The sequence below is a fragment of the Natator depressus genome, chromosome 7, assembly GCF_965152275.1.
Source record: "Natator depressus isolate rNatDep1 chromosome 7, rNatDep2.hap1, whole genome shotgun sequence".
Lineage (NCBI taxonomy): Eukaryota > Metazoa > Chordata > Testudines > Cheloniidae > Natator > Natator depressus.
In genome coordinates, this window is record NC_134240.1 from 56924200 (window position 1) to 56940337 (window position 16138).

Here is a 16138-nt window from a genome sequence, read left to right on the forward strand (position 1 = left end):
GCATTGGCTATAGGTAAAACCCTTTTCTTATAACCTCCTGTTTTCACACATTCATAATCTTTGGAGAAATTCTCTTTGCTGGCTGCAATCATTCCTGTTTACTCTCAGCCCAGAGTTGAATTTTATTTGTTCATTGTAGAGAGTTTAGGCAAAAATCTTTCCACTGGTTTCAGAGTTATGGAGGGGAGAAATTTTCCCAATGTAAGTAAATGTTACTCTGCTTTTTTTAGTCACCCTCAGCTCAAATATAGCTGAACTTTACCTCTGGACATTTTCAATGACACCCCCCCCTTTTTTTTTTCTTATTAAAGGAAACAAAATCCTTGAGTGATACATGCTTAAAATTTTGATTTCCTATCTGCTTGACAGAGTCATCCATCCCAATGTTAGGAAAAGTTACTAATATGAAATTTGTAATCTAAAAACTTGTAATAACGTGAACAAACAAGTGTGTAAAAATCAAAGCCTGGGCACACAGAAAGTAGGGCTAAATTAATCCATTAGATTGTGTTTTAATTAGAGCTATTTGTAATGAAGAATGTCTTTAGAAAATGAGGATTGCTTTCATCCTTGAGGACTACATACATGCATAACACACTTATGTGATGGTTGCCATCTTGACCAACACAACAGGGACTGAATCGGGGATCTCTAGAGCTAAAAGCGTGAGCTGCTGCATCTTGAGTGAAGCCACTCTAGGCACTGATGAAACAGGCTCTCATCTTCTGCGGATAGAGGAGGACTTGTCTCTCATGCACATGCACAGAGATGGGCCTGGGATAAAAAGTAGATGGATCTATGGTAAGTCTGAGTTTTCAAAACACAGCTGGTTTGGATTTAGCTGAGCAAAAGCAAATACTTTTTATTAACCTTCAAGATCACATACAGGGATAGATCTAAAATAAGTCTCCTCTTTCTCATACAGAAGCATTTCTTGGTCTGCTTTCTTGATTATGTCATAAATGTGACATTATGCAATGCAGATTGCTACATGCAGCCAATGGAACCATTGGAACCAGGTGACCACTCTGCAGGCAAGAAATCCTGTTTTTCTTCAGCTTGGTGCATGCCCCTGATAACAGATCAACCTGGTTTGACCCATTTTAAGGGATTTATGCTGACATGAGCCAGGAATGGATTTAGGTGGAGAAACAAGTTGTAGGAAAGTGGGATATTTGGAGAGTTGTGGATTTGTAGTTTAAAGCAGGAGAGAGCTAGCAAGGTGGAGCAGTGAGGGGAGGAGGAAGCATCACACATGCCAAACTGCAATTCGATTTGGTTCAAGGAAGTGGCTTGGGTTGATTTGTCCAATTGTGTGCATTGATGATGTCCATTTAAAGTGGAACCTACACACCCTATTATCTTCTCAGAGCCAAAAGGTATCAGGAATGCAAATATTTCCTTTGCCAAAAATTAGCTCATGTTCAAAAATCACAGCTTTAAGATTTAGGAGAAGAGTTAAGACTTCTGAAGTTCAATTTCCATTTTCCTAGCAGTGATGTCTCAGATAAGGACTGACACAAGTGACCTGGAAAGGGGAAGATATAATGTTCTAAACACTGCCTAAAGCTTCTGGCCTAAGTCCTCCTTTCTCCACAGATGGCACTGCCATCTTTCCAAAAGAGAGACACAAGGGCTCAGTGGTTTGACTATACTCTCCCCCTGAAGTGCAGTTCCATCCATCCACTCAGAGATGAGAAACAGCACCCTGTGACTCAAGTGACCAGACAATGGTGAGAATGAAAATCTTACAGTAAATAAACAAAACAGGCACATTTCAAGAACAAGCCATTGGGTGAAATTAGATTTCAGATTGTTTGTTGAACGACAAAGAATGAAACAACCTGCAAATGTCAGACTTTGTTCATGAGCAATAAAAGGGGCTCAATTAATCAAACTATTAATTTCAAATAGCTCGCCAGCTCAAATCACTCAACACCATCTTTTCCTGTCAAAAATGCAGATACTATCTTTACTGGAGATTGTTTGCTTCCTACTCTTATGGCCTGGTATTTGCTTTTTTCTTTCCCAATGGCAGCTTTCCTTTGCCTGTGACAGAGAGAAACGTGAATGCATTTTCAACAAGGACACCTGCAACTTCAGTGGAGAAAGCCAACCCCTTGAAAGCTGGCAAGGATCATACTTGAGTGGGTTAACAACAAACCCACTCAGAAGTACTCTGCATAGTGCTTCCTCTTTCCCTTCTACAAGATGATCACCCATGGAACAAGTCTGTTCTTTGATTAGAGAGAGTCACGGTGGTGTTTTAAGCATCACTACTAACAGCTGGCTTTCCTATGCCTTGCTGAGTAGCAATTCAATGTGTGAGACTACATTGTATCTGAGTCTGTATTGTTTCTGTTATTCTCTGCATTGATATAACTGAATATAATCAGTTGAGTAAAATAAACTCAGACAAAAGTCCTTCGGTGTCTTAATAAAAGCATGTTTTATACCCAAATAAATATGGGCCCTTTCTCTTTGTTTTGAAAGCACACAGATTTCTGCAGTTTTTCTAACTGGGATGGGTGAACCAGGTCAGGAAAACAGTAAGAAGCAGCCTGTATTTCCTGAACCACCTCTGTGCCCTTTATCCAGGATAATATCGGTTCATGAAGGACTCACACCCATCCTTCTCAGTTTGCAAAACAGTCATGCTTCCCTACAAAACCACTTCCATTCACCTAACTGCAAGAACTGCTAGGACCCGGCCCTGGCATTATCCTCTCTATGCACCCAGAGCACATGACAAAGCTGGCTTTGAAAAATTAATGGCAATTTTATTCTCATTCTCCAGTGAAAAACCAAACCAGCAAGCCGGCCCAGTGTCAGCAGTGTGAACAGCTGGGCTATGACCCCAAACCTAGCCAGAACCAGGGCAGATCCTAGCCAAACCCATGCAGAGCCAGCCCCGGTGGGAACACAAGTCTTCCTGCCCACCATTACCTGAGTCATCTTCAGAGGTGGTTGTACAGGGGGAGGGGGCAGAAGCCTGACTTACCAGCACCCACTGTGCATGGAACCCAGCTCCCTCATTCCCAGGGTATTCAGGTGACACTAGGTGACTTCCTTTCCTATTCTCAGTGGCCAGTGACCAGAGCAGGGCCACCACCCTTCCCTCTCACCTTCCCTCCCGCACAAAAACCAACCAAAGAAGCATCTGCCCCAAGAGAATGCATCCCTGCTTTCAGACTGTGGCCAGTGCATGCTGGGAAAGGGCTTTGGAGTTTAAATCAATGCTGCATGGACAGACAGGCAGGGCAGGTGTGATCAGTACAGCTCAGGTCGGTACCTCCCTATCAAATCCCAGCACCTGGGGTTCAGGATCAGCCCTGTTAGATGAGGACACAGCACAGCCACACTTTGTAACCCCTGTACTGAGGCGCTAGCCTTTGTAACTCAGTGGCCTCTGTTCACTGGCTGGCATGACATTGGCTTGGCATCATGTTCATGGGTAATGGGACGTGAATACAGAAGTTATTAGCAGGGACCAAATGACCTTTCCCCGGACATCTAGTGACGAACTGGGGGAAGAGACTTCAGGAGCAGCCCATACTTGCATGGATGCACCCTCAACTGAACCTCACTTGCTAAGCATGAGGTAGGGATGCCAAATCCCAGTGAAAGTCAAGGGGATGGGGACAGGTGTTCCTGCATAGCCAGTGGAGCTGCTGCTTAAAGAGTCCTAGACAGCCTTTGACCCTCCCCTCTCCAGTGATTAAAGACAGAGCTAACTGGACTCTGCTGAGATTCTTGTTTCTGTTGGGCTATTACCAGAGCTGAAATCACTGACAAGCAGGTCTAGGTGCTAAGCCTTAGACCTGGTGGCGGGGAGACAGTGTTGCGGTGAAAGACAATGCAGAGGCTGCACTAGCGGTGAGGTTCCGTACTATCCAGGAAATCGCTAAGAGCCGGGCTAAGCAGTGAAACCTCAGAACATGGCATCACAGCAGTGCCAGTGTCAGTAGCGGAGCCGAGCAGCAGCAAACAAGAGCCACTTGCAGAGGTGGTAGCAGCAGTGGAATCACTGCTCAATGAGCTTTCCCTGCGTTTTCCAGGGTAGGGGGGTGAACCCACCTCTGAACTCAGGATTCACTGATCAAGGACAATCAGCTGTGGGTGGGGAGCAGCGCAGGAAAAGGGGCGTGCCGTGTTGAAGGGACTTTCACTGTCCAAGGTGGGAAACTGAAGCAAAGGACACTGCCCAACATACCATAGGGTGGGTGTTTGCTTATGGTTACACGTTGTTGAGTCATGGTTGTGGTGTTTACCCACATTAATGCTGGATTCCCTTTCCCTTGTATTAAACATTTTCTTTTGTTACACACAGACTCAGTGCTTGCCAGTGGGAAGCGTTGCCTCTTAGAGGTGCCCAGGGGTGGGATTTACTTTTCCCAGATTGCTGGGTGGAGGCTCAAGCTAGTTCTGTTTCGTACTGTCAAGAGGAACCCCTAGATATTGTTGCTACCAACACCACTGACAGAAGGGTTACACACTCAAGTGACCATTTTGAACATACTATATCATAACTCCTACTGCAGGGAGCAAGGGGACAAAGCTGTTGAGGGAAAGGGACAAGTACATTTGAAGACAATCCATTTGTTGAAATAATCCTTCTTTAACTTAAGCTTTCTCCTGTGGCTAAACTTTCAGTACCAGGTAGGAAGTGACTGGTACAACTACATTGCTACATGCAACCTCTGCTCACTATGCTGAAATGTTAGCCCTTAATGCCAGCCTTTGCAACAGGGAGGTCTTGGCAAAGATGCTTCTTTTGAAACCCCAGTGACCTGTATGAAGGCAACAGGAACAATAGAACCCTTCCCTCTTCCTACTTTTTTGTTTCACCTGCAAGCAACCAAGTCATCCACCAGACCTCACCGTGCTGCTCCCCAGACCTGCCCACACACTTGCTCTGCAGGAACACAATAGGTCTGTACTGTTTGGATGCAGAGGAGCCTGGAGTCCTGCAAGGGCATCCCAAATCTTGTCTGTTTGCACCAATTCCACTACATCTGGGCTCTCTGCAGCCACCAAGAAGGGGCAGGACCAGTCCACTGGTTCTACTTTGAACCAAACCTTCTTGCTAAACATTATCCAAATCTTAGTGATGCCTATATATGTGAGGTCTTTGCATAATAGGCAACTGAGCTGCTTCCGTGTGGTTTGTTTGTGCAGGGCTCAGCTAGTCTGTCTCTAGACTCCAGTGCTATATGATAATTCACTGCAGACAAAGGTGTTACTCAGGCTGGACGTGTGCTTTGGAAGGAAAACACTCTGGAATAATGGTGAGTCAACACACATCTTTCCTCTTGTAAGAACAGGAGGGACACATTGCAATTTTAAAGTACAGATTTGGGGTTTTCTTAGGGAAAGCTTCCCAGTTGCTACATAAAAGAACTTCTTGTCTGACTTGTATACTTCCTTATCTGAGGGGATTTCAAGTTTAAATCAATTATAAAATGACAATGAATTTAAAAGAAAACTGACAGGTGCTGGGAGTGAGAGACACAGAGAGGGAGACTCAGTGTTCGTTTGTTTTTTGCCAGCACTGTAAAAGTCTGTCTGATTGTAGGGATATTTAGAATCCCTCTCTTCTGTCTCATGTAAAGGGATCTAAAAGGCTGGCTGCTGGGAGATTAGCTCATATTATAAATAAAAGCAAAGAGCTAAACTCTGCAGCCTTGACATGCTTTTAAACACTCACAGACTTCCAATGAGAATTTTAGTCGATGAAACCTGTAACTACAGGCTGTAGAGTAGCAGCCGTGATAGTCTGTATTCGCAAAAAGAAAAGGAGTACTTGTGGCACCTTAGAGACTAACCAATTGATTTGAGCATAAGCTTTCGTAGTGAGCTACAGCTCACTACGAAAGCTTATGCTCAAATCAATTGGTTAGTCTCTAAGGTGCCACAAGTACTCCTTTTCTTTTTCCTGTAGTTACAGTGATTCAACTGAAGATTCCTCGAAAAACACCTAGCAGACTAGATACATTAAAATAAGACTCACTTACAAAAGTTACCATTGGGCTCTAATACAGCAGCCGACATGTCACATCAGAGACGTGCATTTGTTCAGCTCTACATAAAGACATGGTGAAGACTCAGGTGGAGTTCTCTCTAGGTTGCTGATTTCGCTCCTTCCCAGGGAAGTTGGGAATCACAAATGGCTAATACCACCTGAAGGCTGTTTGCTGCCTGTGTGAATTGAGCTGGGAGTCTCTATTGGAATCATTCATTTGTAAAAAAACCTGTTGGTGTGGGGGAAAATGCCCACATTTGTGCAGAATATTGTTTGCAGTGAATTATTAGGCCAGCTCTAGTCTCAGTGCAGCTCCTAGTGGAAGAATGTTTGCACTATAACCACCACTGATTGTCACTCTTGGCAATTTCAGCAGAGGTCATGTATTCTTTGTTTGGCCAGCACTAAATTCACTCAGATGATGAGAGGTGACCCAGCCTCCAGCCCTCCACCTCTAAAATGGAACCAGAAGGAGCTCAGCCTAAAATGACCATCAAATTCAGCCTTCATGATTAAGGACACAAGAGGAAAAAATAATAGATATTGCTGTTCTAAATTCATGCAGACACACAAGGTCTCAGGGTCGGATTCTCCTCTGTGCCCAAGCTCTGGAGGGGGAGCACCAGGAAACCAGTTATGGCTCCCTGATTTGGATCAGTCTCAAAGCACAGAGCAACTGAGGGGGTGCTCAGGTTATGGCTCCATGCTAGTGGAAGACAAGTGTGACCATCCCGATATTTGCCCTACACTGGGGTTGGAAGGAAGCTCCTGCAGTACTTGGCTGCAGCATCTTTTTGCCAGCAGAAAGTTTGCCTGTTGCCAAGGGAATTCCCTGCTGCCTGTATACAGCCAGTTTCTGGCCCCTTTGTACCACCCTCAGTGATACGAAGAGGCTTAGAATCAGGTGACTTTTGCACAAGGGTGGTGTGAGTCACTGTGATTGTATAAAGAAAAGGAGTACTTGTGGCACATTAGAGACTAACAAATTTATTTGAGCATAAGCTTTCCTGAGCTACAGCTCACTTCATCGAAGCTTATGCTCAAATAAATTTGTTAGTCTCTATGGTGCCACAAGTCCTCCTCTTCTTTTTGTGAATACAGACTAACACGGCTACTACTCTGAAACCTGTGATTGTATAGCAAGTAAAATGCTGACACAGGGACTGGGCCAAACAGAGACTAATGAGCTAAATTTCTCTCATGTAGACAGGCCAAAAGATGTATCTAGTTCTGGGACTAAACTGAAAGGCACTCATGCATGACTACATCAAACTATGATGAAAAGAACACACCCTCTAGGCAAGGTGGCAAGGTGCTATTATTCCTTTGACCGGCTGCAACGAGCTCTCTCTGACCCGAATGCAGTATAAATCATTTCTACAGCGCAACAGTATGGAGGGAGCGTTCCAAGTCTGATACTTTTTATGAGATGGTCAAGTGCTATCCCCTGGGGAATTCTGAAGCATTGCCAACTGTTGGAATATTAATAGGTGGAAATGAAGAGCACAGAAAGCTGATCTCCTGGTATGGGCGTCAGGAAAGGTCGGGCATAACTAAACAAAGAAATAGTGCGGGTGGAGTTAAATTCTCCAACTGGGCAGAATGGGATGTCACTATAATAAATGGACTACTTATATGAAGATAAGGTTCATACCCACAATTGCTCCCAGGGATTTCTACCCCTGTAGAAAAAGCCTCCACCTGATTCTAAGGCTTTGATCCAGCAGAGCAAGTAACCATAGGCTTAAATAGGTTAAGTAAGTTAAATTAAAATTAAGCACATGCTTAAGTGCTTTGCTAAGCAGTAGCTTCCCTCTGTGAATGTATTCATCAATAAGGAGATTTGTCCTGATGATTTCTATGCCAATAAGCGATTTTTGAGCTATGAACCTTCAAGTGACTGATTGAGCCATCTATCTTTTACAGATGCACATGTTGGGCCTCCTTATCGTTGTCTTCTCAGTGACATTATGCGATGCACAATGCTGGCAGAAAATAATTGGATATGATGCACAAGGTAAGAAATCCTGCTGGCTGTGCCTAAGCTCTGGCGAGGGAACATCGCGGATCATAGAATCAAAGAATATCAGGGTTGGAAGGGACCTCAGGAGGTCATCTAGTCCAACCCCCTGCTCAAAGCAGGACCAATCCCCAACTAAATCATCTCAGCCAGGGCTTTGTCAAGCCTGACCTTTAAAACTTCTAAGGAAGGAGATTCCACCACCTCCTTAGGTAATGCATTCCAGATTTTCACCACCCTCCTAGTACAAAAGTTTTTCCTAATATCCAACCTAAACCTCCCCCACTGCAACTTGAGACCATTACTCCTCGTTCTGTCATCTGCTACCACTGAGAACAGTCTAGATCCATCCTCTTTGGAACCCTCTTTCAGGTAGTTGAAAGCAGCTATCAAATCCTCCCTCATTCTTCTCTTCCGCAGACTAAACAAGCCCAGTTCCCTCAGCCTCTCCTCATAACTCATGTGTTCCAGTCCCCTAATCATTTTTGTTGCCCTCCGCTGGACTCTTTTCAATTTTTCCACATCCTTCTTGTAGTGTGGGGCCCAAAACTGGACACAGTACTCCAGATGAGGCCTCTCCAATGTCGAATAGAGGGGAACAATCACGTCCCTCGATCTGCTGGCAATGCCCCTACTTATCCAGCCCAAAATGCCATTGGCCTTCTTGGCAACAAGGGCACACTGTTGACTCATATCCAGCTTCTCGTCCACTGTAACCCCTAGGTCCTTTTCTGCAGAACTGCTGCCTAGCTATTCGGTCCCTAGTCTGTAGCTGTGCATGGGATTCTTCCGTCCTAAGTGCAGGACTCTGCACTTGTCCTTGTTGAACCTCATCAGATTTCTTTTGGCCCAGTCCTCTAATTTGTCTAGGGCCCTCTGTATCCTATCCCTACCCTCCAGCGTATCTACCTCTCCTCCCAGTTTAGTGTCATCTGCAAACTTGCTGAGGGTGCAATCCACACCATCCTCCAGATCATTAATGAAGATATTGAACAAAACTGTCCCGAGGACCGAACCTTGGGGCACTCCACTTGATATCGGCTGCCAACTAGACATGGAGCCATTGATCACTACTCGTTGAGCCCGACAATCTAGCCAGCTTTCTATCCTCCTTATCGTCCATTCATCCAGCCCATACTTCTTTAACTTATTGGCAAGAATACTGTGGGAGACCGTGTCAAAGAAAGTCAAGGAACAACACGTCCACTGCTTTTCCCTCATCCACAGATCCAGTTATCTTGTCATAGAAGGCAATTAGATTAGTCAGGCATGACTTGCCCTTGGTGAATCCATGCTGACTGTTCCTGATCACTTTCCTCTCCTCTAAGTGCTTCAGAATTGATTCGTTGAGGACCTGCTCCATGATTTTTCCAGGGTCTGAGGTGAGGCTGACTGGCCTGTAGTTCCCAGGATCCTCCTTCTTTCCTTTTTTAAAGATGAGCACTACATTAGCCTTTTTCCAGTTGTCCGGGACCTCCCCCGATCACCATGAGTTTTCAAAGATAATGGCCAATGGCTCTGCAATCACATCCGCCAACTCCTTTAGCACTCTCGGATCCAGCGCATCCGGCCATATGGAGTTGTGCTCATCCAGCTTTTCTAAATAGTCCCGAATCACTTCTTTCTCCACAGAGGGCTGGTCACCTCCTCCCAATGCTGTGCTGCCCAGTGCAGCAGTCTGGGAGCTGACCTTGTTCGTGAAGACAGAGGCAAAAAAAGCATTGAGTACATTAGCTTTCTCCACATCCTCTGTCACTAGGTTGCCTCCCTCATTCAGTAAGGGGGCCCCCTTTCCTTGACTTTCTTCTTGTTGCTAACATACCTGAAGAAACCCTTCTTGTTACTCTTAACATCTCTTGCTAGCTGCACCTCCAGGTGTGATATGGCCTTCCTGATTTCCCTCCTGCATGCCCGAGCAATATCTTTATACTCTTCCCTGGTCATTTGTCCAATCTTCCACTTCTTGTAAGCTTCTTTTTTGTGTTTAAGATCAGCAAGGATTTCACTGTTAAGCCAAGTTGGTCGCCTGCCATATTTACTATTCCTTCTACACATCGGGATGGTTTGTCCCTGTAACCTCAATAAGGATTCTTTAAAATACAGCCAGCTCTCCTGGACTCCTTTCCCCCTCATGTTATTCTCCCAGGGGATCCTGCCCATCAGCTCCCTGAGGTTGTCAAAATCTGCTTTTCTGAAGTACAGGGTCCGTATTCTGCTGCTTTCCTTTCTTCCTTGTGTCAGGATCCTGAACTCGACCATCTCATGGTCACTGCCTCCCAGGTTTCCATCCACTTTTGCTTCCTCTACTAATTCTTCCTGGTTTGTGAGCAGCAGGTCAAGAAGAGCTCTGCCCCTAGTTGGTTCCTCCTGCACTTGCACCAGGAAATTGTCCCCTACACTTTCCAAAAACTTCCTGGATTGTCTGTGCACTGCTGTATTGCTCTCCCAGCAGATATCAGGGTGATTGAAACCTCCCATGAGAACCAGGGCCTGCGATCTAGTAACTTCCGTTAGTTGCAGGAAGAAAGCCTCGTCCACCTCATCCCCCTGGTCCGGTGGTCTATAGCAGACTCCCACCACGACATCACCCTTGTTGCTCACGCTTCTAAACTTAATCCAGAGACACTCAGGTTTTTCTGCAGTTTCATACCGGAGCTCTGAGCAGTCATACTGCTCTCTTACATACAGTGCAACTCCCCCACCTTTTCTGCCCTGCCTGAACAGTTTATATCCATCCATGACAGTGCTCAAGTCATGTGAGTTATCCCACCAAGTCTCTGTTATTCCAATCACATCATAATTCCTTGACTGTGCCAGGACTTCCAGTACCCTGCTTGTTTCCCAGGCTTCTTACATTTGTGTATAGGCACTTGAGATAACTTGCTGTTTGTCCTGCTTTCTTAGTATGAGGCTGGAGCCCTCCTCTTTCGGGTTCTCCTGCTTGTGCTTTCTCCCAGTATCCCACGTCCCCACTTACCTCAGGGCTTTGGTCTCCTTCCCCCGGTGAACCTAGTTTAAAGCCCTCCTCACTAGGTTAGCCAGCCTGCTTCCGAAGATGCTCTTCCCTCTCTTCGTTAGGTGGAGCCCGTCTCTGCCTAGCACTCCTCCTTCTAGGAACACCATCCCATGGTCAAAATCCAAAGCCTTCTCTCCGACACCACCTGCATAGCCATTCGTTGACTTCCACGATTTGACAGTCTCTACCCAGGCCTTTTTCTGAGGGCTCATTGGCCACTCCCAATAAAGCTCAGAGCAACTGAGACACTGCTCTAAGCCACTAGTGTAGCCACTGGTGGATAGGTGTCACAGTCCCCTGGGGAGGGAGGAGGCTGGTGCAAGCCAGCAAAAAGTTCCCCTATTCCAGGGGAATTCCCTGCTGGCTGTCTGCAGCCCTTTCTGGCCCCTTTGCAGTATCTCAGGAGATTTCAGTGTGAAATCTGGCCTTTTCCATGCACATCACTGAGAACAGAGTTGTTCGCTAAATTTAACACCTGTCTGTTTAAACCTAACCAGGGACAAGAAACTAGGGAAGATGGGGAGGGACGTGGGATGGCTGGTGAGTCATGAATACAGATCTACTGTTGGAGGAAGGTGGTAAACTGAGGCCATGAGAGAAAGGGGGACTGGGAAGTGTTAGTGATGCCACACATTCCAGGACAGTTTTCTGAAAGCTTGCACAGCCAAAAGAGCCCTTACACATATGGATTTTGAGGCACAAATGGCATTTGTACAGAGATTTTCAAAGGAACAGCCAGACATGTGTTCATAAAAGGCACAAGTGGGCGAAGGCTGTGGGGGGCTGGCTTCTGGGAGTTGTGCAGCTCTTATTTTCAGATCTGGATGGGATGAGATTACGGTAATTTACACAAACACGAGCCAGTCATGGGGCCAAGAAGGTTCAGGGCCCAACAGCCAATGGAGGGCTTCCGCTGCAGTTCAGAAGAGGCAGTCTCTGACACAAGGACTTTGATGGGTGTGGGGATGTGGGAGATGAAGGCTAGCAGGTTTCTTGGGGGACACCCAAGAACAAGCATCAGTTTGACAAGTTTTTGCACTCTGGTGGGTAAGGGAGAAGAGGCAGGAGAGGATGAGAGATGCAAGAGCACTGGGGACATCACAGAATCAGCCAGGCTGTAGCATGCACAAACCTTTTGCCTGGCGTGTCTTGCCCAGTGTACTGGTGGTGAACACTGTTCTAAAATGCACTGTGTCCAGGCTGTGTAGGGGTGCATTCCAGCAGCACCAAGGCCTGCCACATTGCACACTGGCTGCTCTCATGACTACCAGGAGCAGGCTGGGCAATGCCCCTGAACACGTACAGAGACAGCAGGGAAGCTAAACACATCAGGCAAGAGTCCACGGCTGGCAGGGCATTGGCAACAAGAAGGAGGGGTTTTAAAAGTATATCTGGAACAAAAGAAATCCAAACAATAGTACCGGTTCCTTAGTAGATGAAATGGTAAAGTTGCTGATAATGATACAAAGAAGGTGTTCAATACATATTTCTGTTCTGTATTTGGAAAGAAACAGGATAGTGTATTACTAGAGGAGGAACTACTTTCAAGGCCATTCATGATTTGTCCTCACCCTACCTCATATCTCTCATTATTCATGAAGATATCAACTCCGACCTCCAACTAGCCCATGATGCCAACCTCTATTGCTCACTTGTTAAATTTGCAAACAAGCCCCTTTGTGCTTACTCCCATGCTGGCCCACACACTTTGGAGGAACTCCCTGTAAACAGCCACAAAGCTACTTCATAATCCACTTTCAAATCCCTCCTCATAACTCTACTTTGCCATGATGCTTACAAAAAACTTGACATTGGGCTAGGGTGCTAGTGTGCTGAGACCACTGCCTATCATGTTGACCAATATTGTCTCATTGTTTCCTTATACTCCTGTCTGTATCTGCTGTCTCTTGTCTTATACTTAGATTGTAAGCTCTTCAGGGCAGAGGCAGTCTTTTTGTTCTTTGTTTGTACAGCACCTAGCACAATGGGGTAAGCACTATGGTAATACAAATGATAAACAGCAACAACTAAGGAGAATGTTAAACAGCATCTGCTAGGGATAAAAGTTTTAAGATCAGCAGGCCCAGATAACTTGCACCCAAGACCCGTAGGAGAGTTGGCTGAGAAGATCTGACCAATTTTTAATAAACCTTGGAATACTGGGGAAATTCCAGAGGACTGGAAGAGTGCAAGTGCTGTGCTAATATGCAAAAAGGGCAAGTGAGATGACCCTGATAATTATAGGCAGAGTGAGCCTGATATAAGTGCTGGGCAAAACAACAAAGCTGATGTGGGATTCCATCAATAAAGAATTAGAACACAGAAATATAATTAATGCCACTCAATATTGTTTTATGGAAATAGGCCTTATCAAATAATTAACTCAGGTTTGAGATTACAAATTTGGTTGATAATGATTCAGAAACATCAAAACACTTCATTTCAGCTAGTTCAGCCTTAATCTGTGTCCTCCTGAGATGCTATTGAGCCTCAAACCTCCATCTGTAGTTCAGTCTCCCCAGATGGACTACATCTCCCATGATGCACCATGGCCATGTGCCACTGCAGTGGTTCAACCAATGGGAACACTACAGTGCAGCATGGGAGATATAGTCCAGCTGGGGCATCTGACTCAAAGAAGAATGGGAGGCATGAAGCATCCAAACTACAACTCCCATGAGGCACTGCAGAAGCTCAAGACAGACACAGATTTGGGTCAGTTTGACATTAAATGAAACATTTTGGTTTGGAAAACTAAATCATTTCTATTTGGCTTTGCCCAGCCTAATGGGAAAAGAAAATCAATTTTTTTTTTTTGGCAAAGTTGAAATTTTTCCCATGGAAATTTTTGATTTTTTTTGGTGGGTTCATCCAAAAACCATGCTGATAGAGCTGCTAGAAAAATTTCTACTAGCTGGCTCCTATTATTTCAGTGCTTTGCAAACATGAATTATCTTCACAACTCCCCTGTGAGGTAAGGAAACTGACCCAAAATGAAACATTACCTCCCCGGTGATGAAGTAATTCCCATTTTCCAAATAAGGAATGGAGGCAGAGAGAGATTATTTGACCTACCCCGGGTCACACAAGGGATCTCTGGAAGAGCTGGGAATTGAACTCACATCTCCTGAGTCCCAAGCTAGGGCCTTAATCACAAGAATTTGAAATGTACTAGGGACTGAATCAAAGGCCACTGAAGTCAACAGGAGTTTGTCCATTGACTTCAATGGGCTTTAGGTCAGGCCTTAAAAATGTGTGCCAATAATGTGATTCAGTGGAATCTGAGCAGAGAATTAGCTTTCCAAGCAATCCCGCCTTATCTGCAATCCTCTCTGTCCCCTGAATTGTCCAGGGTCTTACATTGGTCTGTCTCCTCTTGTTTAGATTGTTACGTCCTTTGGGCAGGAAATGGGTCTTAGCAGGCTGAGAGTTTATGGTGCTATATAAAAAACTTAGAACAAACTACACTCCAGCCTCATATTAAATATACAAAGACCAAACCCAGATTTCATAAACAATTTTAAGTTAATTGTACTATTGGCATGTACCAGCAAGTTGGATATGTCCTTTCAGGTTGCACTGATGAGAAAGGAGTGCTACATGAATTTAACTCCAAATGGAAAACGAAGGATTGCCAGAGCTGTAGCTGTCACAAGAAAATAATGCGCTGCTGCAGCCTGTGAGTATAAAATATATGCACAGTGATTTTTCCTGCAGGGTTCAGGCCACACGCTCAGATTTCTCTGTGGGGAAAAAAATGCAAAGCTGTCGTGGGTGACGTCGCAGCCAGTCTATCCCCTTGCAGTCCTGAGTGGCATTGCAGCAACTCTGCCTCAGGTTTCCCCCACCAGACAGCTGTTTGGCCCTGCAACAGTCCACCTCACCTCATCATGCCAGCCCTCCAGTCAGGTCACTTATAATCACTGTGCAGAGCTAGAAGGGACCTTGAGATAGCACAGAGGGCTGGACTTGATGATGAGGCAGGACCAAGTAAAGCTAGATCATCCCTGGCATGTGTTTGTCCTACCTGTTCTTAACAACCTCCAATGATGGGGTTTCCACAACTTCCTTTGGAAGCCTATTCCAGAGCTTAACTATCCATATAGTTAGAAAGCTTTTCCTAATACCTAACCTAAAGCTCCCTTTCTGCAGATTAAACCCATTATTTCTTGTCCTACATTCAGTGGACATGGAGAACAATTGATCAATGTCCTCTTTGTAACAGCCCTTAAGGTATCTGAAGACTATCAGGTCCCCCCTCCCCCAGCCTTCTTTTCTCAAGTCTAGACACGCCCAGTTTTTTTAACCTTTCCTCATAGGTCAGGTTTCCTAAACCTTTTATCATTTTTTGTTTCTCTCCGCTGGACTCTCTCCTCTGCACTCTCTCCAATTTGCTTATATCTTTTGTAAAATGTAGCACCAAGAACTGGACACAATACTTCTGCGGAGGCCTCTCCAGTGCCGACTACAGAGGGACAGTTATCTTCGATGACTTACATACAACACTCCTCTTAATACAGCCCGGAATATTAGCCTTTTTTCCAATCACATTGGCGGTTCATATTCAATTTGTGATCTACTATAACCCCCAGATCTTTTTCAACCTTACTACCACCTACCCAGATATTCCCCATTTTGTTACTGTGCGTTCAATTTTTCCTTCTAAGTGTAGTACTTTGCACTTTTCTTTATTGAATTTCATGTTGTTGATTTTGGACCAATTCTCTAATTTGTCAAGGTCTTTTTGAATTCCAAAACTGTCCTCCAAAGTGCTTGCAGCCACTCCCAGCTTGGTGTCATCTGCAAGTTTTATAAGCGTACTCTCCACTCCATTATCTGAGTCATTAATGAAAATACTGACTAGTACCGGACAAAGGACTGACCCCTGTGGGACCTCCGTAGATATGCCCTCCCCATTTGACAGCAAACTATTGATATCTACTCTTTGAGTATGGTCTTTCAACCAGTTGTGCACCCAACTTATAGTAATTTCATCTAGACCACATTTCCCCAGTTTGCTTATGAGAATCACATTGGACTGTGTCAAAAGCCTTACTAAAATGAAGGTATATCACATCTA

The 16138-nt window shown here is 45.0% G+C and overlaps 1 protein-coding gene across 1 annotated transcript; it reads left to right on the plus strand.

The window, feature by feature from the left end:
* The first annotated feature begins 5147 nt into the window (after positions 1-5147).
* Positions 5148-14741, plus strand: LOC141991566 (beta-microseminoprotein J1-like). The gene is made up of 3 exons (XM_074959895.1): positions 5148-5288; positions 7949-8039; positions 14632-14741. Exons 1-3 carry the CDS (start codon positions 5214-5216, stop codon positions 14739-14741), a joined length of 276 nt encoding a protein of 91 aa, XP_074815996.1. The 5' UTR covers positions 5148-5213.
* The last annotated feature ends 1397 nt before the right edge of the window (positions 14742-16138 follow it).